The following is a 25,266-nucleotide window of genomic DNA, read 5'->3' on the forward strand; positions in this document are numbered from 1 at the left end:
TCCACAGAGCTGCTCGCCAGCAGGTCCACCCCAAGCCTGTACTGAGGCATGGGGTTGTTCCTCCCCAGGTGCAGGACCCTGCACTTGCCCTTGTTGAACCTCATCAGGTTCCTCTCTGCCCAACTCTCCAGCCTGTCCAGGTCACGCTGAATGGCAGCACAGCCTTCTGGTGTATCTACCACTCCTCCCAGTTTGGTGTCATCAGCAAACTTGCTGAGGGTACACTCTAAGTCTTCATCCAGGTCATTGATGAAGAAGTTAAACAAGACTGGGCCAAGTACTGACCCCTGGGGGACACCACTAGTTACTGGTCCTCCAACTAGACTCAGCGCCGCTGATGACAACCTCTGAGTTCTGCCATTCAGCCAGTTCTCAGTCCACTTCACCGACCACTCATCCAGCCCACACTCCTGAGCTTCCCTAGGAGGATGTTATGGGAGACAGTGTCGAAAGCCTTGCTGAAGTCTAGGTAGACAACATCCACGGCTCTCCCTTCATCTACCCAGCCAGTCATGCCATCACAGAAAGCTATTAGATTAGTCAGGCATGATTTCCCCTTGGTGAATCCACGCTGACTACACCTGAAAACCTTCTTTTCCTCCACTTGCTTGTTGATGACCTCCAGGATAAGCTGCTCCATCACCTTTCCCGGGATGGAGGTAAGGCTGACCGGCCTGTAGTTCCCTGGGTCCTCCTTCTTGCCCTTTTTGAAGATTGGAGTGACATTGGCCTTTCTCCAGTCCTCGAGCACCTCTCCTGTCCTCCAGGACCTCTCAAAGATGATGGAGAGTGGCTCAGCATTGACATCCGCCAGCTCCCAATCTTCCATCTTGTGCACCTGTTCCTTCTCTGAATATTGTTTTAAAGGAGCTAACACTAAGCACTTCTAGTGCCAGGACACTGCACAAAATTAACCACAGATCTCTTCTGGTTGGACAATTTCCAAGACAATGCCAAACATTCAAGGAATTTCTCTGCAGTACAGACTAAGTGATAACAAGAAAGCTGTGTTTTTCTTCTATGAAGATAAATGCAAACTATATGATCTTCTCTCTGCTGCTACATCTTAAAGAGAACTTGGATCTTAAATTTATCCCATAGGTTCTTTTTCTCTATCATGGAACTTAGTTCTTTAAAACTGTAAAACAAGACAATGACAAAGCATCTAATATCTCCTGTGGGGATATTCTCCTTAAAAGCTTTGTCTTAACTATCTGGCGCACTGTTATCTCTGTGCTTCCGCTCCAACCCACCCTCCTCCCTATGATGATTGTTTTTCTTTAGTAATCAGAGTCTCCTTGCAGTCCATTGTGAAATAATTCCAGGTTTTACTGCAGCTTTTATTCTTTCCACAGTAACATGCAATTTAAAAATCTTGCCTGATTTATTTCACCATGCTTTCTATAGAAGTTGTTTCATGCAGGGCAGACAAAATAAGCCTCCCAACACCAGCATGCATAACAGAGGTAATCTATCAGGAACAAACTAAGCAAAAAACACCATGACAATTAGTAGTTTACGAATTCACATGTATCTTTTGCTCTCAGATTACTCTCTATGGTGCAGTTGCTTTACACTGAATATAGACACCTACTTATAAACTCTGGTTCAACATTACAGCACTGTTCTTCAACATACCATGGAGTACAAAATGAATTCTCAGGAGCATCATGTCACAAATAGCATTCCACAGGATGATAATGTATTTGTATGATAAATCTATGTTTCTGTGGATGGAGTTTACCTAAACTAAGGGCAATGAGCAGCCACGTAAGAAAAAAAAAAAAATCTGGTAAGGTAACGTGCATCTTCAGGTGCTGATACTCTTCTAGCCAACAGCAACTTAACAGCAGGGAGTTAAAGAATCAAGGAAAACCAAAGGGCTTATTTCTGAGAGCTGCTCTGCATAGCCTTCAACAAACATATGCAGTGCAGCTCCTTTTTATTTCAGAACCTTCTCAAAAGACATCAAGTCTTATTTGGTAAAGTAATCCAAATCTACCAGATTTCCACAGTATCAAACCCTCACCTATCTGAGTGACTTCTGTGAAAGAAAGGAGCTTGCTTTCTATTTGATTTTCATACTTTTTTCTCCGATTCTAAACAGAGGGTAACTGAAGGAGACAAAAACCGATTGGAAGCCGTCTTGGGAGGTCTCTAGTCCCACCTCCTGCTCAAAGCAGGGTCAAGTTCAAAGTTAAATGAGGTTGCCGACAGCTTTCTGTTGTCAAGTTTTGAAGGTGTCTATCTGCAAGCATGGAGATTTCACAGCCTCTCTAGGCAATATATTCCAGTGATGTTTTATGTATACTTGCAATATAACCAAAATATATTTCATATACTCAAGCAAACTGAACATATATGAGTTATCAGGACCTGACTAAGAATATTTGAGGGTGCTTAGGGAGCAGGCTAATATCACCGTGAAGCTGGCTGTTATCTTTAAAAGGTCAAGCCAATCACAAGAGTGAAATCACAAAACTGGAAAAAGGCAGTCACCATGCTCTTCTTCAAGAAAGACAAAAAGAAGGATCTACGGAACTACAGGACAGTCAGCCTAACCTCAGTTTATGGCAAGATTATGAAACAAATCCTCCTCCAAGGCATTTCCAGACACAAGAAGGACAGGCAGACAACTGGGCACAACAAGCTTAGCAACAATCAGTCTTTCGACGCAGAGAGAGAAGTAGCCTTCCTTTATCCTTACTTTAGCAAGGCTTTTGATACGGTTTCCTAGCATCCAAGTTGGGAGCTACGGACTGTGCGTAGACTACAAAGTGTGTTAAAAAATGGCTGGACTGCTGGATTCAAAGAGTAGCGGCAAGTGGTTTGAAGTCCAGCAATAGCTTGCTTGGAAATATTCAGAACTTGACGGATACAGCTCTCGACAACCAGATTGATATTTGAAGGTAGCCCTGTGTTGAAGCAAAGCGTTGCACTAGACGACCTCCCAATCACGCTATGATTCTACATAGCCAAATCCCACTTTAGCTAGAATTATGACCTTTTGGAAAAGGAGCCTGTCTCTCCCTGATAACCAAATACACACACAATCCCCGAGAAGTTTAAGACTTCTCCTAACATACTCTGAATCTTCACCTACCGCAATACACATATGGAGTCAGCATTATCCCCCAGTATGATCTTGGCTGTTCTGATAACTAAATATTTTGCCTACATGCCATTTAACAACCTATAGTTTATGTGGTTTTAAAAGATGCAGAAAGTACTACAGACAAGTAAGACACTCACTCTCCAGTTCAATAATTTCCATTCTGTTCCCTTCCGTATCATGGCCAACAAATTTCAAACCTTTCTCTTCAAAGCAGTGAGTCAATTCGGGGTTCACCTGAAATATTGAAAGTAATAATAATTGTAGTTCTGTTTATTTTTGGATTTAACAAACAGTAGTAGTTATTGGTAATATTTTTAGTATGCACACAAGAACGAAAAGAATTGAGAAAAGAGTTGAGAACTTTTACTTTCTTGTTTTAACAACTCTCTGGTGTAAATTTGTAAAAGTGGGCATGCTTATTACATAAGAAATGAATCAGTAATTTTAAAACTTACTACATAGCATGCAACAGATTAAAGCCAGGGTCCTTTCTGCTTGGTGTCCTCCTGATTCTGAGCAGCTTGCATTCCTTATTTTTTAAACAGCCCAATATGGTAGGGATAAAGACTGACCTCCTCTTTGAACACTGTATTTCAGTGTTTATGACATAAGCTGCAGTTCAGTTCCTCCTTCAAACCAATGAGGTCTGCGGTGAGCTGTTTCATTTCCTTGGTGATGTTCTAACCACTCGGTTAATATTCAAACTCTGAGCACCTTTAGCACCACCACATACTTCTCCCAGCTTTTTAAGGAAACTTCACATTGTGTGAATCAGTTCGTAGCATGCACACGTCTCATAGCTCAGGCCTCTCTGGAGATACTGATGGAGTCAGGTCCCTTCTGAACTATCTCAGCATAAACTCTAGGAGTGCAGCTCTTGCCTGTCTCTTGGAATGACAGTATTTTGAATGTACACAGACACCTTTGCTCAGATGTTCTCAAACAGATCAGCAGACCTATACAAGGGGCCTGCAGAGTTGGATGGTAAGAAGCAAGTGATCTGAATTAGCCTCTGAGTTGTAGATGCCTGAAAGTCTGACTACATTTAGACTATGAAAAAGAATGTGCACTACCTGAACATAATCTAAGCCTTTAAAAGAAGCCAAATGGGCCAAGCAGCAATGCATTTAGGGATTATATGCCTTTACCTTTCAAATACTTCACAGGAAGTCAAGTCAGGTAATCTCTGACATCTCTTTCCAATACCATTTTGCTAAGACACTGCACCATCTCTACCACAGAAACAGCACACTACATTATTCCCCTCTATTGAACACTTGCAAGAACACCTCTGAGATACCATGTCTAGTTTCAGGCCCCTCAGTACAAGAAAGAGATTGACAAAAAGTTGCAAGTCCATAGGAGGTCCACCCAGAATGGTTAGAGGGTGGACCACATGCAACATAGGAGGAGAGACTGGAAGAGATGGATTTGTTCAACCTGGAGAAGAGAAGGCATACAGTGGATCTCGTTGCTGACTTCAACTACCTAAAGGGACGGTATAAAGGAGACTGAGCCGGACTCTGTTCAGAGATTCATGGCACAAGACTGAAACATAAAAGACAAACTGCCCAAGGTAATCTCCTACTAAATGTAAAGGGAAAAAAGGGTTCACATTGAAGTGGTTAAGCATTGGAACAGATTGCCAAACAATGTTGTGGAATCTCTCTCTTCAGACAGTTTCACAACTACATGGGACAAAACCCTGAGCAGCCTGATCTAATTCTGAAGTTGGCTCAGCTCCAGGAGTTGGACCAGAAGACTTACAGAGGTTATTTTTTATCTAAATTATACTATCTAACCATTATTAAATTTGGGGTTGTGTTTACATAAGAAGTCTCCCATTGGCTTTAAGTAAAATTGTGTCTACCAATAGAAACAGAATTTGCTTAAGCTTTAACTTTTGAGCACCAAGTACATTAGCAGTGTTTACCTCATATCGATGCCTGTGTCGCTCCTCTACAAACACTTCATCACCATAAAGTTTCCCTAAATACACAATAAAAATTAAATTAACATTAATGTGTTGCTTTAATAGATGTTAGAACTATTTCTTGTAATTTAAACCTCAAAAAAATTTAATATGTAAAACATAAGAAGACACTATTCATCTCACTCCAGCTTTCTGTTTTTCTGAGTGATAACTAGAGCCTTTTAATTTACTGTTACCTGAGTTTATTTAGGAATCATATTCAACATTCCTTGACCAGAAATAGGTTAGGTAGAACTGAGTCTGAAGGCCACGCTTCAGCTAATTTAAATTGTAAAGCCCAAAGTAAAATTAAAAAATGTTTGAGTGAACAAGCAACATAAAATCCCTTCAGGGTTTTACAACAGTTGTACACAAAAGGTGCAGTGAAGGCAACTCCACAGCCTTTTAACAGCATCTGTTCCATTTGAACAGATTATGCACAGCAGCTGGCATAATACCTCCAGTGACAAACAGACAATATTGTTTTTCACTGTTTTCCTGATCTCATCATGCAAACGACTCTTGCAGTCCTCTGAGCCTAATCTGGAACACTCTACATTGCCAAGCAACAAGGAGTAAGTTAGAGGTATACAGTAAACCAGAATTTAATCATCTCTCTCACACTCACAGCTCAAACTTTGCTTTCAATTTATCCTAGTGTCATAAGGATTACCATCTCGGTTAGGGATTGGTACAAGAAGTAGACTGCCAAGAAGCTCTCCAAAAATTGCAGGGTCATAGCACTGCAATTTTACAAAGTGGTATATGTGATAATTTTAAAGAAGCACCTTTTCAAAACCAAGTTGTAAAGCATTAGAAACAGGAATCAGATATCCTGAGTAGACTAACAAAGCTTTCTGAGTCTTTGACAAATATGATCATCTACACAATTCATAATACTGGTAAAGAGTTACAACACATGGTAATTTTTAACTTTTCCAATAAGTTTTTAGGCCACAGAACAACTTGTACATTGCGATATGTATATCTGTATCACACCTAGTATCACCCAGGTCAGTCAGACCACTAGCACAGGCATTCTCCAGAAAGGCAGATTTTTAATTAAATGTGCATATGTATTACATTTTGGTCTCCTGCTGAAGTAAATATAATTTTTAAAAGCTCAGACAGATACATACCATAAGGTCAACATAGCTAAATATAGTAATAGCTCAGATCAATGTCGGGGCAGGGCAATATAAGAAATATGTCCATATTTATCGATGGACAAGAAACCACTTTTTACACATTTTCAGCATTACATATTGCTACTATATACTAGCCTGATTTATTGGAAACAAGTATTACCACAATTTAAAAATATATATAGATCAAACTGAATCACTTGCTGTATATTCCAGTTGCTTTTATTTTGCCTTTTGAAGCATCCTGTTACAGCAAATCATGTTCCTTTCCCACAACAAATTATTTGCTTTCCCAAATCAAGGCTGTTTCCAGTTCTGGGTTAGGCCTAGGGCAGTGCTGGATCAGAGACCAGAGTAAAACAAGGCCTGGCTATAATTAGGATACAAACTAGCAAACATTGTCAAAAGAAGGTGAGGACTAAGGCAGAGAGGCCAGATTATGTTTAAGGCTGAGGTGTACTGGCAACTCCAGGGAATGACAAGCAATGTTTAGGTCTGGCAAGAGCATAATGGGTAGGAGTTGGGTTAGTTCTACCATAAAGCTTCAGGGGTAGAACAAGAAGCCCTGGTCCACACATCCTATCAAGTTATAAGAAAATAGTAAGAAAATGCTGTGACCAAGAAAATATTGACTCATACTACCATAAAACTTATTTCAGTTGTCTCCACAGTCTCCTCGTTTATTTAAAGCATTGGACCCTAACTGACCTTTTCACTGGGACTTCCAGATACCTCTCATTTCTTTCTTTACATACCGATCCTGGGTAAATGTATACTGGAACAGCCTCAGAGTGAATGAGCTCAGGGAAGCTGTCACTCAATTGCTCGCTTGAGGTTGTAGTCCTTTAACAAAATGTGCTTTGGCATTTTTGCTTTTCCATATTACAGAGTTCCTACCCAAAAGGCAAATCATCAGAGCAGAAATGTAACTTACTTAGAACAGAATTTTGTGTTTTAAAGACAGTCCTCCTCTTCCCCAGTCTCATTGTTCCACCCATATCTCCTGGGTTGTGTTCTGGCATGTCGATAACCTGTAGAGAAAAAATGTTTAAACACTGTTTAATCCAACAAAAAAAAACCTAACAATTGTGTAACAGGTTGCACAGATTTACAAATGGTAACACTATTTATTTTTTCTCCAAGCATTCTCAATTATGACTTCTTTTTGGTTTTCCTAATGCTTTGTTCTCAGTGTTGGGACTGTAACAGACTGAGGATATTAACTAACTGGTGTGAAACTTTTTCATTTAACATTAATATCAACAAAAGCAATTTATTACCTTGATTTAATTTTTTTGTGTGGAAAAAACATTTCTTTTAAAACAGATACTAAAATGTTAGCAATAGGATAATTCTGTCAAAAGCTCTTCTTGCTGCTGTAAAAGTACATAAATGTTTAAAAACTGAAGTTCAGAGACAAAAAAATACTCACTTAGTGACAAAGACATCATCTCTAAAAAACTGAGCCCCTGAACCACACAGTGATAGAGGCTGAAAGATTATCCTGGGTAAATATTCCTGTACACTAGGCCCTTTCTTACGCTGTTCGTTACAGACAATGTTCTTTCTTACACTAAGAGGCAGAAACAGCTGTCTCATCAAGACAGAGGAAGTCCTTTTTTTTTGGGAAATGGGGAGAAGGAGAGCATGGAGCGGCAGAGTGAAGAGAAAAGAGGGCACTTGAAACAAGACTATTATCTAATGTTGTAAAACCAGAGTACTAAAACAGGTGACTCAAACATGTGTGTGCTATTTCAGATTATGTATGTAACTAATTCAGGGAGAGAACTGAAAAACTTTCCTCCCTAATTCATTTTTACTAAAGGGTTTCTCAGAGTGCCTAAGAATCCACAAAATACTGGGCTACCTTGTATGAAGAAGATGCTATTTAACATACATTTAAAGAAGAGAATATACAAATACTGGTTTTGAGGACTGAAGTGGATGGGTCAAATGGCTGCTGTGTGGGTCAAGTGGAATCCAGAATGGTGGGATTCAGAAGATGTGGCTTAGTGGAAGGAGTGCATTTAGTTTTGCTCAGTCTGAAAAATCCTGCTAGGTCTCAGAATCATGTTTAGAGGATGTCTGCCTCAGAGAGGTAAGACAGTTCAAAACTGTAGAAACACATGAGCTGAAACTATGACCTGTGTGCCTATATTCACATATACAGCCAATGAGGAATGTAATTGACAATGAAAGGTTCTAAAGATACAAATATTCACACATATGGGTAGTCTGGAATTGGATTTTTATTAACCTTAATTTGCCCTCTGGGAGTAACAAAAACAATTTCTGATGATACACTTCATAAAGTGAAGTTATTCATTTCAGAAGGGATGGTGGAAAGTGCTTAGCCTTTGGCCTTGTGCCAATGCATTTCAGCTATGCAATTATCTCTGTATAACCTTATACCTTCAAAGCATTATTTAAAGCTATATACTCATTATAAAAAGTGTCATGAGCAGGAGTTGTGAGCAAACCAGTGGGATATCACAAATCTTCTAATTACCTCCTAAATCATGAAGGTGAGAACTATGCAGCACATTCAGCTAGAAAACTCCACAAACAAACAAAAAACAACCCAACACTGAATCCTTATCACTTCAAAAAAGATGAGACTGTCTGTTGTTACTTTATTTCCTTCCATTTACTTTCACTTTTTTCCTGAAACTATGGCCACAAAAAAACCACAGGACATCAGAAGCGGTTAGAATGTACACAGCAAACTGTGTGCATATGTCAAACACTCTGACCCTCTGAAATCAAACACAAGTTTTCCATGAGCTGTTATTTACTTGCCTACACCCGTACTACAGATAACCTTAAAGTTCTGCTCCTGGCTCTTGTCAAATGCTGTTGAAGTGGTAACATGCAGCTATCAAGTACCTGAAGTATGTGCTTCTCTTTCGATTACAAAAATTTCACTTTAACAGCTATTTAATGAATATTTGCAGTTGAAAAACAATGAGGGATTTTTTGTTTGCTTGTGTTTTATTAAGTTTGGAGGCGAGAGTCAAGATTAGACATTCCTTTGTTTTCAAAACTCTATCAAGCACCTAAATACTGTTCCCTAAGCTCAGCTTTAGATTTTTCTTCCTAAAAATTTGGGGCAGGATGTTTTGGTCTAACTTTACTAACTGAATCCTAGTAATACCCAGGTTATTTTGGTTACTCCCCCCACCCCACCTCCAACCCCTCGAAAAAATTAGATTTCACTATTTTCACCCTTCAGTATTTGCTACACTAAGATACTCTCTCTACCCAAACATTTTGAGCGTAATGCCATGAACAGAAGGAAGCATGGGGATACAATGAGTGGGATGCTAACTTCTTGAAAGACTTTGCTCAGCTCTTAAAATTCTCAGTTAAAACACTGGCTCCAAATGAAGTGGCCCTGTCTACCTGTCTATGCAGTCCATAGCAGATTTCACTAATCTACTGTGCTTAAATGTGTTCTCCAGGAACACTCAAAAACATCAGCTGGCAAATATACGTTCTTCTGCTCATTAAACTGAGCACATCAGTTCAAACAGGTTATGGCCACACTCTCAGCTCTTCCTTCTTTCAGCAGGCAAAAAACAAACACCGGATGCTCCCGAGTCCCGCTAAAGCTCTAGACAACGGCCTGGAATGAAGCCAGACTGTGAAAGCGCAGCTTCATCTGCTCTGCTGAGGGCTTCTGCTGCCCTTTGGGTCAGAACCTGACATGGGGCTGCAAGCCCAACAAAAATTCCACTGGAGAAATGGCCTCGCAAGGAAGATTTGGGCATTTTGCCCCAAATAATCTTTGTCTTCTAAAAGGCCTGCTTCCTTGTCTCAACACTACCGTGGTCAGGGCCACATATTCCAAAGAGGATCCAACCCTTAAAACTGTCACTAATGTCTGCTAAGTCTTAACTGAGGTGTCCTTTAAGAAACGTTGCAGGATATAACTGTTCAATCTTATTTCTATCTGTGGCAGATTTTCTGCCAATATGACAGCTGTATTGAGTTTCAACACCAAGCAGCTTTCTCTGTGTGTTCACGTTTTGTTATTGATACATGCATTATAAACCAGCTCTCCATCTTCCCAAAGATTTTTAGATTTATTATGGTAAAAAAACAGGCAAGGCTTCAAATATTAACTTTAGTAGTCAGGAGAGGAAAGGAGCTACGTATGATATAATAGCTCAGAGCTATTCGGACTCTGGATCTTCCTTTTTAATATGCTCTGTGGCTCTAATCAACTTCAGCAACTATCACAGCACAGCCCTCAACGTTGATATATCACTTGAGTTCCTCTGCAACAAAAGTCTGTGCAAGAAGCTTTCACAAGCAAAATGCCACTGCTGCCCTGCAGCCAAAGGACAGTAACAAGCAACAAAAAAGCAAGTCATAATATAGAAAATTCTGCCACATTTTACAAATTTTATTTGATCAAAGACGAACCTTCAAGTGGTGGTTATTTTGAATAACTATGCAAGTGAATAGATTCTTCAAATAGCTTATGCTTCCTGACACAGAATAAATCAGCTCTTACTATGCATTAGTTCTTTGAAGAGCAGAGAACAGCACTGAACAACAGGAACCACAAGCAACAAGAAAGCATCAGTAGGGAGGGTGCAAGAAGAGATAAAGCATTAATTAGGTCTTTCTTACCCAAATCTCTGAAAATTGCCAGCACTACAGGGATTTTACAGATCTCATATTACACACCAGACAGCCAACATGAAATAAACAATGAATCACACTCACATAACACAAAGCACATTCTAGATATAAAACAGTCTGATCAGTATTAAATCATGCTACTGATGAATAGTGACTTTAACTACCCATGAACTGCAATCTTCCTTTAGAAATCTACTGCTTGGATTGTTTCACTGTTGTTAGGAAACATATAAAAGCTAATGAGAAAACCTCTCAAGCCCAGACACTCAACATAGAGCAACCAAGGTCCTGAAAATCAAACACTTGTCATTTTAGCAATCACCCCAGGACCATTAAGTTTTGTCTTTATTTTGTCTCACATACTGCAATGCCACTTTGAGAAATACATCTACCTTGGTTACCTGGGGAGAGAGGGGGATGTGTTCTGTTTGGGTTTTGTTTGGGGGTTTGTTTTTTGGGAGGGGAAGGGGGAAGAAGGTGGGGAGGGAGGGGAGCATTACTTGATTTGTACAACTCATTGGTAAGTCACCTTTGGAAGCAGGATTTTAGGTTTTTCGTCTTTTTACTCTGTCCCTGTCTGGTGAGCAAATAATTTGTCAGTGCTGAAAGAAATTTCTATACATGCAAGTGCTGATCAAAGCTTCAGGAGAAGCTCCAATCCTAAAGATTATTTGAACACTGAAAAGAGGCTGTAAGACACTCAGCACACAAGAGATGTGCCGAGAGAAAGCTGATGGGAGCAAGGAATACAGTGACAGGTACTGATGAACATTAATCCCTGCTGAACACAGCTATGAAAAAACCCCAGCAAACTGACAAGGACTCATCTGAAACTAGAGGAACCCATTCTTTTATTGACTCTTGCATCATTTCTCTGCAGAATTAGTCAGTACTTGCTAGATTGGATCTGATCTGTTTCAGTCACAAGTTCACCAGTAAACACGCCCAGTCACCTAGAAATGGGATGTTTATACCAGCAATTAAGAAACAATATTACAAATATTTTAAAGAAAAAAATTACAAATGCAACACTAAGATTGGTACTGACAGCTTCTTACTTGGCAAGTAAACCAGAAAGACTCTTTCCCCATTCAAAAACAGGGATTTAACATTTTCAGTTACTGAAATGATGACGATCCAAGGGCTGAAGCACCTCTCCTGTGAGGAAATGCTGAGACAGTTGGGGCTGTTCAGCCTGCAGAAAATAAGGCTCTGGGGAGACCTTATAGCAGCCTTCCAGTACTGAAGGGGGCCTATAGGAAAGATGGGGAAAATATTTTCAGCAGGGCTTGTTGCGACAGGACAAGGAGTAATGGATTTAAACTAAGGGAGGGTAGATTTAGACTAGATACAGGGAAATTATTTTTTACCATGAGGGTGGTGAAACACTGGAACAGGTTGCCCAGAGAAGCTGTGGATGCCCCCTCCCTGGAAACATTCCAGGCCAGGTTGGTTGCGGCTCTGAGCAACCTGAAGATGTCCTTGCTCACTGCAGGGCAGTTGGGTTAGATGACCTCCAAAAGACCCTTCTAACCCAGAGCATTCTATGATTCCATTCTATTCTATGAAAGAAGGTGCGAGGATCAGACATCTGCCAGAATCCCTTGCTCCCTCATCCCCCAGTGATACCGAAGTTCCAAGCAAACCAAATCATTGCCCACCTATCTAAAGCACTCAGCCCTCTAGGATGCAACAAGTTGCCATAAAGCCACTTGCAGATTTTGGACTACTCTGTGGTCCATTACTCTGAAGTTATGTTTGTTTGTCAAAAAGATGACCGCCATCATGTATAAGATCAAAGCACAAACCATCAATAGCTGACTGATGCAGCTACATAGTGATATGAGTGACCAGCTTGAAAAATCCTGTACTCTGCTCTCTTAACTAAGCTACAGCACAGTATCCAAATCTTTCAACAAATATTAGCTTAAATTTCTTAAACTCTTAAAATCCCATAGCATGTTACTGTCAACCATTTTCCAGTTCAGGCAATCCTCTTTTCCAGAGATTTGTTGTTTCCTAGTTTAGAATTAAGTAATTGCCCTAAAGCATTTATTTAATTAAAGCCTAAAAACTCTCTAAGAAGTATCCTGCCTGAACAAGCAGAAATTCTGGTACAGAATGTTTTGTAACAGTTTCTTCAGAAAAAGTCACAAAGGGTGTAACTCCTTTTTTCAAACAGTGCTTACTCACTCCTAAACATAGCAGAGTGAACTGAGAACGTTAATGGAGATGTTGGTATGCAAAGCCATCTACGCACAGATACTGCGTAACAGCATTTTAGAACTCATTCTAGTTACTCCAACCACATGTCCCAGAGTCAGCTTGAAGACTTAATCTAGCAGAAATCTTCAGACTGTTAGTGTTAGCAAAAGGAACAGGGTCAGACAGTGCTGGCTATAGAAATGCACAGCAGTTCCAGCCATGCCCAGCCAGGAAGTGTAGGATTGGCCACAGACTTGAGTAACTGAAAGAAAGTGGAAGGGTGTTCTCAGGCTTTGGACTGGTCCGGCTCACATTATAATTAATGACCAAATACTCACTAATTTAATTTCAGAAAGATTAGCACGTCTACAGCTAAGGAGAAATCCTTCCCTTCCTACCACATACGCCTATTAAAAAGATTAGAATTCTATCACTGCCTTTGATGGGGGACTTCTCCAACTGAAATTGCCAGTAGGTGCAATTTTGCCCTTACCAAATTCACTTAAATCCACACGAGATACGCCAGAAGGAGGAAGGCACGAAGCAAGTCTGTGCCTCTGAGCATTCCAAAGCAGAGGGAAGAACCTAGAGAGGGAGACAGAGCCTGGTGCTCTCTTCATCAAACACCGCAGCCACAGAGATGAGATTGTAATCAAACACGTACAGCCCAAGATTGTTTAAACAGTAGTATTGATGGTCTCTGACTCAGAGAATTATTATATCTTACAGGCATCTGCCATGGAAGACTCAGCCACAGACAAGCCCCACTAGCGAAGATGTACAAAGTAGCCAAGGAGATGTGAGATTGTCCTTAGAACAGACAAAGAACAGCAAGTGTTCTACTCTGAAAACTGTCCACAGTGTTCTGCACCTCCTCTGCTCCGAGTTATCATGCATGAGCAAGCATCTATTCCTCTTATTTCTCATCCATTAACAAGCTAGCATTAGTTAGGATCACTTCATTATCACTCATCTCTGCCTTCAGCAAGCATGGAAGAAGGAAAAATGCTTACTTCAAGCAAAGCAAGCAGGAAAATTGCTTATTTTGAGTGCGCACTACTCCACACCTTCACTGAGGAGAATTCCTGGTACCAGCTTCCAGGCAATGCCCAGTACCATGACCTGCACTAGCCTAGTATTTCTTGAAGAAATTCCATTCATCTGCCATAAAAATCAATATCCTCATAGAGAACGTGAGGAAAACGAGCAGCCGTTTTCCCATTTCCCTAGTGCAATCAGACCACTTCCAGACTTGTGACTAAGCAAGGCTGCCTGGATTCCAACCACTGATTCTTCTCACAGAATCATGTCACCAATCGCCCCAATAGCTTGTCCATCTTCCAGATCTGCCCAATGGTGATTTGGTAACTTGATGACCAGGGACACAAACTGAGTCATTTCTTTTAGAAAGGAAGTGAGTGGGCAGCAAGTAGAAAATTATAGATTGCCCTATTTTAATTTGTATTCTAGTTGGAAGGGACTTTTGTTGTGGTATAACACTTCCCAGCTAACTTCAGAGCTGAGAAGAAATCCCTGGAAAGATCCCGGATCAGTTGAAAGCTGTCTTTTGAGTAATCTCTCTCAAAGGCTAATGAGAACAGCAAGGCACAGCCGTTTGTTTCTAATTCTTTTTTGTAAGCTCTCCTCCTTTTTCAGGCCTGCCAAAACAGGTGCAGATGCACATTTGCCACAAATTTACTGAAATTGTGTGTGCACATGCTAAAATATAACAGTTGTTGCAATGGAAATACAATACCTCTGTGGACTATTTTTTATTTCTTGGAGATGAAAAAGCATCCTATCAAAAGAATAGCCATATAAACAGGAAAAAAGGAAGGTAGCAGTACAATACTGTACTTCGATAATGAAAAAGAGACTGGAAGTTTTCAAGTAAGAGCTCTACTCCCAGAATAAAGAAGTGCAGACGCTACCTAGAGCTTGAAATCCATGTCAGTTACAAGAATACAAACCTAAACGTGATTTAACTTCTGCTTTAAGAGAAATGGCTTTATTCTGTATGTGATTCAGCCTCATAAATAATTTTCACACTATCTGAAAACACATGCTTGACTAAGATTAACAACTTCATGTAGTTTAAGATGATGTCACGAATTAGCTTTAGTTCTTGTACATTTAATTAATATATCACTAAAGTGAGGTTTTAAACTGAAGGAAAAAAAATATACTATCACATTGCTTGATACTCCCACAAGAAAATGTCTTATTTAGAATTTGGAGTAAATGAATGAAACAGAAATAAAGGATTCTAGCTCCGTAAGGATTTCTGTGCTACAGATACGCAGGAAGCAGCCCAGTACAACTCTTTCCAATTAGGATATGCCCAAAGATCAGTGGCAGATCATGAGCTTTAAAGATTGATTGATCACCTTTGAAAACAGACACCAGAATTTAAAACCTGACATTTCTACATCAAAAAGAGAATTCTCTACTAGCTGAGCTAAATTAGTATCTCCGATAGGTGAGCGTTTTATGAAAAACAGCTGAATAGAAGGAAAAATAATACACTTACTCAGGAAAAATTCCCTGATGTTTAACTCAACCTCTAAGAACAAAAAAACCCACATTACAATTGAAGATCTCCAGTAAAGGCAAAGTAGTGAGAAAATATCTTAAAATGTTTTAAAGACACTGCTAAGCAAACATGCTAAACTGCTACAAGTTATTTTGCAGGTTGTTTACCTCTGCAAAAAAAAAAAAACACTGAAGTTGTAGGCAAGTGCAGACAGTTGTGAAAGTAAATCTTAGTCTACTCCCAGTGCCAAAATCCTGTGCCAGTCTAATTCATTTAACAAGCAGCTCAGGTGAGTCCAGCCTGCAAAACCACACAAAACAACCAGCTCATGCCAGCTCCTGTAACCTTTAATTGAAGCAATTTGCTCTGATGAGCAAGTCTATTTTCAATTTTTCTTTTACATTTAAGCTGCAACTTTGTAGAAATGAAGACAGATGTAGATAATAAGAAATGTAAATAATGAAGGCTACAGTAGTTCTCACACTAATTTACACTACAGTCATGCTTCTTCCCATCTTCCATCCTCTTCCTTTCTTTGTTTTCATTTTTTTGCCTTTTGAAATGGCATCTCACAAAGGATCACAACCCGGAACAACACTGTACAAGCTAAAGTAACTGTTTTTCGAAGGCAAGCAGGATCACTTTTACTGTCTAAACAGAGACTCACATCTACTATCTAGATATCTTGGAACATTTTACATGCATTTTTGTATTGCTCTCCTTCTCCCTCTTTGGAAGCTTCTGGTTTGGTTTAACTCCTGTTTAAACATCGTGCCAGTTCCCTCACCCCTACTACATGGTAGCATGCTGTTCCCCATAACAAAAGCATACAAAATGAAAGGACCTACAGAACTCAATCTGGCTATGCCATGAGTTAGTGGTCCTCCCACTTAATTTACTAATTTGAGACATTCTAGTAACGATAATCTTATGGACTAAGAACAGACATACTGTAACAGAGAATTTCTAGGCAGAAAGTCTCTGGCACAGTAACTGTAATTTTAACTACTACTGCTTGTCTTCCATAGCACGCCCAAGACAATAAAAGTACCTTGGCCTATCTGGTCTTTCAGGCCTGTAACTTTTCCTAAGTTACAGAGAACAATCTGAATGCTGGATATCTCATTAGGCATACAGAATGGTCACTCAGTCCTCTGGAAAGCTTTCCAGCAATGAATAATGGGAATTTATTTCCCCCATGAAGTGAATAGCAGTAGTGGAGATTACTTCCATGAGTTGTTATCCCCCCTCCCACATATATATCATAGAATTGCTCATTAGCTGGAGAACTGGAAGAAGTAAAGCAAGTGCTGGATATCATAGAATGGTAATCAAGGCACTGAATTTTAATTCTAGGATTTCCTAAGAATACTGTAAACTATATTAGAACAAAAAAAAAAAACCCAAAAAACAGATGACAGAATAGGGAGATAATTACAATGACACAACTTTAACCAGTCAGATTATCTTGCAAAAAAGTATCTTGGCATTTTCATTATTGTCTATCCAACCAGAGTATGCATCTCACAAGCTTCAGAAAACCAAAAGGAATTATATGTATTAATATGATAGCAGAGATTAATTACCTTAATTACTTCTGCCAGCCATTTCAGGGATGCTTTGAGTCACATGCACTACATTACATGTTAACAGTTTCCTGCTTCCACTCAGAAAAGCTTCAGCTGGCCAAGGATAATCTTGCCTGGAAAAATATTAATTCTGGTAGAAGATTTATGGTCTACAATCAAAATCCTTTTTATTTCAAGCAGAAACCACAATGTCTTCCTTCTGAGCAGGATCCTTCCTGTCTTGCTTTGGTTGTTCTGCCTCCTCCAAGAACCTGATAAACATCACCATCTAGATCTTAATCTAATTCTGTGCTCCTGTCGATCCTCCCCCTAGCACATTAACTCTATCCCCCTTAACATCAAGTGACCAGAATTCTTCAGAGTTTGCTTTCCTTAATTGTGTTTATACAGGTATCAGGGTCCAAGTTCAGACTGTATTTAAAAAGACAAGAGGCTTGACCAGTTGCATCCATGCCACCTACATCAGCAGAGCTCAAACGTTTATCACTTCCTCCCCTAACAAGGCAGCAGGGAGCACCACTAGGATGCCTGGATGCAACTACAAGGTCTAGAGTTAAGATGACGGTACAGACATACCCGTGCAGTTCTTGTTCGCTAACAGATCATAAAACCAGAATCAAACACCTACAGACTCATTTTTAGAGATTAATATGGCACACGCTTTTATAATATAATCAGATAGGAGGAGACATATACAAGGAAGTAAGAAGAGAGAGGCAGAGACACTGTGTGCACGCGTGTGGTGAACCATTAGCAAAAAGGCCAGAGAGGAGTAGAAATGGATCTTCAGATCTTTTCTCATTTAGCAACAAGATGGTGACAGCCTACAGGAAATATTTTACCAATATTGTTTCCAAGAAAGTAACATCTACAGAATAATGTCGCCTTTATACCACCACAAATCAAGTAGGCATCTAATTAGCATGACATCAGATGAACACACCCAGCACAATTCAGACACCCTCTGTGAAAAGTGTGGGTGGACAGGTACAGATCAATTCAACAGATAGTGCAGTGATCCACTCAGATGCTACAAATGTTTACCAAGCAACCAGCACAAGATATTGCCACACAGCAAAAGTTCTAGGCTGTGTCACCAGCTGGCACAGTATCACGCACAGCGTGCAGATGGCACAGCAGCTAGCTCTCCTACAAAGCAACACAGAACTGCTACAACCCTGCAAAGGCAAAGTGACCTGTTTTTCAGTGGTGCCCATACAAAAATCGTTCTTCTCCTTCACCTGCACCTCTAATAGTTTGCATCTGCAATGGCAGAATGAAGAGTCAGAGAGCTTAAGTACAATTTTTAGTTAAAGAGCACAGGTCTACACTGAATCACTGTCAAATCCATTGCAAACGCAGTTCTGTTGTTCAATGCCTAGCTGCATAGTATGGAATATTTTATCATCACATACAAGTCGAGGATGGAAGGCAAATAAATACAGAATTAAGGTAATAGAAAGCCTCATTTAATAAAAACGTCTTCCTTTTGGTGGAACCTTTGTACTATTCTTCTACCTCACTTCCAACAGATAATTTGATAGGGACGTGGTATATTTATTAAAATTAAAACTTTGGCTGATATTCTTTATTTTTAATTAAAATTACATAGTACAGAACATAATGAACTCACATCTCACTAAATCCACCCTCCAACACAACTATGCAACTGATTTGAATTCCTGAGGTTTTTATTGCCCATGCACTCTTAGGCACAGGTTCAGTTCCAGTTCTCACTCCTGGATGTCTACAAGGCTGTTACGAAAAGGGTGGAAGCGCTCAGCTGCTCCACAGACCTTTTCTTTGTAGGTATCAAGCCACTTTACAAAGGCAAGTATGTTTCAATACTTTCATTTGGTATGAGAAAAATAAGGCAGATTAAGTGATTTGTTTAACCTAACAGAACCAGGACTTCTGTGACACCTAATCTTGTTCCTGATCTTGTTCCTGCACTTTAGAAACAAGGCAGCTAACGATACAGAAACTCACACATTCCCAGGTGAGCTTCTAATAAGGCCAGAGTCTTAATGTAACGTGGTCAGTTATCTAGGCAGGAGAAACTTCTATGGAAACAGCACTCATAATATTGGAGGTGATTTCACGTAGTTTTCAACACATGAAGTGCAGTATATAGGTAATCTATTTCATCATTCCTATTTTTTTTTTTAATACACAATTTCTACAAGCTTGCTTGCGTGGGCATTTTTTGGGGGACAGGGGGGTGGAGGAGGTGTTTTTGAGGCATTATATTCCAGATACATGGATATTGCAATATATATATTCTGATAGATTATAATATATATAATATCGGTATATAATAATCATGGTATTAAGGGATCTGGACAGCCCCCTTCCACATTTACTTTATTTCATTGGTCTGTACTGCATTTTTAACCTGCCAAACAGGACACCTGTGAGGAACCACTTTACCACAATGCTTCTAAATTAGTCCTCGTGTGTGGGAATTACCTCACATAACTTAGCTGCATAACTTTCAGATAGATAATTTAAGGGAGCCACCTGAGTGCTCCTGTCAGTAGGGAGCAGAGCACATCCAGAAGCCAATACATTCCAGCCACAGAACCACCCTAAAACATGCGGCAGCCTGAAATCCTCATCTAAGCCATAAGGCAGGCAGTGCTGTTCTGCCCTAACACATACAACCTACTTGCACAAGACGGTTTTGTGAATGGCCCTTCCACATCCGTACTTTGTCAACACTATGGATGCCACCCCTGGAGCACCCACAGTTCATACTGAAGTGACATGCTATTCAAATATATTGCAGCATTACCACAACAGACTTGGGCATATAGCCCTCCATAAAATAAACATTCTCTGCTTGTTACATCAGACACTCACGGGCACTCACCTATGTACACTTCATCCAGAACATTGTTTTGCACATAGCATAAATTTCCCTATTTGATTTACAGTTAGTTATATATAATTCCTTATTTAAGCACTGGAAAGGTCAAAGACTTTCTGAAAATGTAATGTGCAATTCATTTTTGAAAAATTCTTCATCTGAAGCAAACCTTAAAGGACAAAAGTGGGAGGTTATTATCAGCAAGAAGGCATCCTCCACAAAAACTATATGTCCAAATGAAGATAATGAAACACAAATATTTCTAAGTTGAATATATAAAGACTAAATCATTATTTCCCCCTCCCCAAATATTCAAGAAGCAAATAAAAGTAAAATATTTTTCATTCATTTTCATTTAAGGTGAAAAAACTAGCATTGTAAAGCTAATTAATTATCTGGATTAAAAAAAAAAAACAAATCTCATAGTCAAAGAAGCCATGACCATGGCATAAAAAAATGAGCATTTTGCTTGTGTGCATTGCCCAGGAGTTTGAAAGAAATTCACAAGCTAAAAACCTTCTTCATGGGAGACTCTCCCGTGCCCATCTCAAATTGAAGTGTTAAAAAGAAGTGTTTACAAAACAAATAGACAAAATAGACAGTAATAAATCACTGGAAACAGATGGTACACACTCAATTTTGAGGCAACGGAAGGGTGAAATAGCTGACCTAGTAACTGTGGCTCATGGGCCTTGTCACCCAAAGACTCCAAAGTGGCCAATACTTCAGAGGAGACCTGCAGTTTGAAACACCTGCTGTCCATGCCAGGCAACCTAGCAGAACCTGTAACAAAAACGTAGAAGTAGGGGCACCTGGGCAGCTCCATCAGGCTGGGACACTGCTAACAAAGATTTTGTAAAGGGAAGTTGTCTGTCACCTGGCTACTGAAGTTCTTCAGGCGAAAATTCTGTGGATAAGGGAGATTTGGTTGACAAAGTCCAGTTTGACTGCTGACAGATGTTAGAAAGGCACGTAAGGCACGCCACCAAAGATTTATAAAAAATTAAGCAGCTATGGGATTAACACACACAAAATAGAGTTAAAATACAAAGTACAAGGTAGAAGCAAATGCAATTTTTCACAGTGGAGGAAAGTCACTAGTAGAGTTGAACAAAGCTCTAGGAATAGTAGATTCAACAGATTTGATAAAAAGAAAAAAGAATGAACAGTAGGTGACAGTCTGCTGATGACAGCTAATTTACTGAGGGTAATAAAGATGCAGGCTTACTACAAAGAATCACAATAGGACCTTCTGCAACTTAGTGATCTAAGATTAAAACGTCAGGTGATATTTAGTAGAATCAAATATAAAGCCATGCACAGAGGATAAACCAAACTTAATTTCACATTGCAGTTACAGGCTTTGAGCTGATCACAGCCCCTTGGAAACATGACCTTCAGACTACCATAGAGAGTTCTACACAGATGTCAGTTCAACACTCAGCAACAGTCAAAAGCTATTCAACATTATTAGCAATTACAGAAGGAAGAAAGACCATAACAGAGGAGATCATTGTAACATTTCTTATCTCTGTGCTGTCCACAGTTTATAACGTGCATTTTAGGCCTTCTAGTCATCCCTGGTTGAAAACATCTGAGCTATAAATTGTAGGAAACGAGAAAATGTACTGGGGAAGCATCACTGTACACCTGCTCTACTATACTTTTCCCCACATATAACTACTCATAGATGACAACGGAGACAGGTGATGGGCCAAACGGGCCTTTGGTCTAGACGGAGCTGTGGTCTGACCCAGCGTGCTTTTCTTACATAAAGCTGATACCATAAAACGCACTGGAGAACACTAAGTGCACTGTTTGCCTGTGATAAAACCATAGGTGTGCTTAGTTCACACATATATTCATCAGTTCAGTCTGGGTTCTAAGAGGAAAACTGGGTTCTTTGGTTTTAATTTGTTATGTCAAATAAAGGTCCTCCTACTACTACTTGTCACTAGAACTTAAGGTTTTGCTGAGATTGCAAGGGCATGGCGGAATTAAGAAGAAATTAAATAAATTCATTGACAGAAGAATTTTTAGAAACTTTTTCAGTGGTTTGCTAAAGTATCGGCTCTCTAATGCCCCCAAGAAAGCAGAAACAAATAAATGTGTCTTGTCACTTCAGTTCCAGCTCAGAAAACACAGGTAAAAAGCACTTACGTTGGGTGAGAAGGTGTTAATATAAATATATTCATCACATAATGTTGTTAATGACACTGAATTTCAAAAACAGTAATTTATTTGGTGTTACGGAATTCTTATCATTTCTGTATACCATCACTTACAATTCCACATTCACAGCGAGAGAAACAGCAAGACAACATAAACCTTGCAAGAACTAATTATAGCTACTTAAAATGGATTGTTTTGAGAAGGTTTAGAATATTCTTCTGCCACCAGGCAAAAAAGTTTTTTAAAAGTCAAGCTGTGCAAGAAAGCAATGGTTGCTGATCTCCGTTGTCTGCAGACACAGCATGTCTGCTGTGATTTGTCAAAACTTATTTTTCAGTTTACAGATTGAGTAACACTGAGGGTTTGGGATTTTTGCCAGGCTCTTGGGTAACTGTTGGGTTTCCTTCTCATCATTGAAGACCAATGTTAACAGTTCCATGGCAAGTTATGTCTCTGATCCCTATGCAGGCTCTCTGTAATTAGCCAGGCCAAATGATTATCCCAATGGAAGCCACAGATAATTAAATCTATACTATCTTTTAGCTGCAATGCAATAATCAGCAAGTGTTTTTACACATGTATAATACCAGATTCTTCATAGCTAGATATTAGGGCTTGTTAATTCTAGGATGCAATGGACAGTAGAAGGTGAGTGTTGGGAAAACTCAGCTTTAGTAATGTCTCAGAGGAACACCAGTGTTTCCCCTTTTTTGATGTTTTGGCAGTTCTGACATACAAAGGCCACACAGCATGCACAGGTATCTTGGAGTTACACAAGTCTCTTCCAAACCGATGCTAGCCTTCAGGCCAAGCTCCACATGACACCTGGTGAACACCCTTACAACCTAAAGACTCATAATACTTTCTCACAAAATTCTCCTGCTTTTGGTTCTGAATCCTAAGAATCTTCTTAAAGCTGTAATTTGTTACAGCTTAGCTGTGAACTTCTGTGTAGTACCGGAAAGCAAGAAAAGCAAAAAGCAAAGCCTTTCTGTGATGAAGGCAAGACTAGTCACTAACCTAAAATAAATGAAACTGGCTTTAAGGTTGAATCTTAAATTCTACTTAAATGATAGGTTCCTCACTAATACAAGTGAGAAATGAGTTATGACTGACATGGATAATTTGTTAATTTCAGTTTATAACAAAATGCAAATCTACTTCTTTGAAGTTCTGTTTTGCAGTCGTTTATAAACTGCTCATTTGATGCATTTGTGTAAACTGAGAACTTCCAAGCTACTACTGCTGTTACTTCTTGAATTTATTATAATTTGGCCTTGATTTAGTAATCACATTAGGTAATTAGAAAATCTAAAATTAAGCTAAGTACACAAGCACTATCCTTTCTTGACTCCAGTTTTTGTTAAGTAGCAATAGGTTTATTTCCTTCAATAGGCTACGACCACATATAAAATATTTAGATCACTGATTGCTCTATACTGTTAGTTAGACAACAGGCACTCTTCTCACGAGCCTGATTAATTCCCTCTGATTTAATTTTCGGTTTTCTCTCATGTTCCATGGTAACTCTTGACTTGGTCAAAAGAGGGGACAGGGTGGGGGAGACTTCTCTAGCAGCCTTTTCCTTCCATTGTCCCAAATTCTCATATCAGAGAGAACTGAAACAAATTCATGGTAGTCTACTTGCAGAACATTTTGACAGTCTTCCTTTGGAAAGAATTTAGTAAATATCTATTATAGCTACAAATCAACACATCAAAGTGCTAACAGATGAGCAATTCATATGCCAAAGGTAAAGCCGTTGCTTTGTAACACCATTTTTGTTATGTTGCATATTGATAATGAAACGTATCCCAGAATACCACCAATAATCTGATTTTACATGGCATGGCACGCTTGCAGACAGCTGACTGAGAATTCACAACTACTGAAGCTCAACCAATGCATAAGTGCCTCCTTCTCTGAATCAAAGAGAGAGCTCCAAGGATTTTACCACTACGCTATTTATCTCTCTGCCTCCACGTTTTGTGCTGCTGAGTCTGACCAGGCCAGTGAGGCCGATTTAGTCGTTCTTACAGAACACTTAAGGTAAAGAAATTGAACAGAGATTCAGAGGTTGCTACCACATAAGCCTTGCAAAATGATCTCCATTTTTTTCTCCCTAAGTGCACCTCTCATGGTTGCTGCTGTTTTCCCCAAACTTACCCATTCCTGGAGGAAAGCAGATGGTCATTTCCTACCAGAAGCACCTTTACTCAGTATCGTGGCACTGTCTCAATAACTCCCATCTACTTCAGCAGCGAGACCAGCACAACTGCAGCAGGGTCACAGTGACCTAGAGGGTCACTGCAGCACAGTTCTGACAAAAGACCCCAGTGCCCGACTTCTAGGGGCTTGAGCATTGTAACCGTGCTGAGGGCCCACTGTCCCTACCCAGCGCACAGACACATCTACACAAGAGTGCGCACTGGTCCACATGTTCAAAAATTCAGAATACTCATTTTCCCAGCTCCTGCCGTTTGATGTAAATGACAAAAATGTTTTAGGCACAGAAGCCAGAGCCCAGGATTCCCTATCTTCCCCACATGCACACAAAAAGACTCAAGGGTATCCTATCACATCACACCATACCACCTCAAGCTGCAGGCTTGCTTTAAAAGAAAGCATCACTAACTCACATTATATCAGGCCCCTTTCTATCAAATCATATCAAATAAATTTTAAGAATACATAATGGATTAGGCCCTTCCAGGATTGAGACAACCAGATGTGTCATTTCTGACTCACTAGTAGGATTATTACATTGACAGACAGTCGTCCTGGACGTGCATGAATAGGTATTTCGCAGCAAGAACCAAGCTGGGCAAAGGAGTTTCACACTTTAGGTTTTAGACATCTCAGTGATAAATAAATCCCACATTATCTGCTCACATGGCTTATTAGGTGCACCTCTAGAACTCTTTTGAACATTCCATCAGGTTTGCATTGTTAAGAGCAACAACAATGCTCTGAAAAGAAACTACAAAACTCAACTCTATCTCACCTCATCTGTTTC

At 39.7% G+C, this 25,266-nt stretch overlaps 1 protein-coding gene across 2 annotated transcripts in view; it reads right to left on the bottom strand.

Annotated features, from left to right (window-relative positions):
- The window catches only part of CTPS2 (CTP synthase 2), a 79,472-nt gene that overhangs the window by 17,173 nt on the left and 37,033 nt on the right, over window positions 1-25,266 (bottom strand). For both annotated transcript variants that reach the window (XM_009940652.2, XM_075428935.1), the window contains exons 14-16: window positions 7,167-7,263; window positions 5,049-5,104; window positions 3,253-3,349 (exon numbers count right to left, since the gene is read on the bottom strand). In XM_009940652.2, the coding sequence (XP_009938954.1) occupies window positions 3,253-3,349; window positions 5,049-5,104; window positions 7,167-7,263 (250 nt within the window). The remainder of the gene's footprint in view (window positions 1-3,252; window positions 3,350-5,048; window positions 5,105-7,166; window positions 7,264-25,266) is intronic.

The sequence above is a fragment of the Opisthocomus hoazin genome, chromosome 1, assembly GCF_030867145.1.
Source record: "Opisthocomus hoazin isolate bOpiHoa1 chromosome 1, bOpiHoa1.hap1, whole genome shotgun sequence".
NCBI lineage: Eukaryota > Metazoa > Chordata > Aves > Opisthocomiformes > Opisthocomidae > Opisthocomus > Opisthocomus hoazin.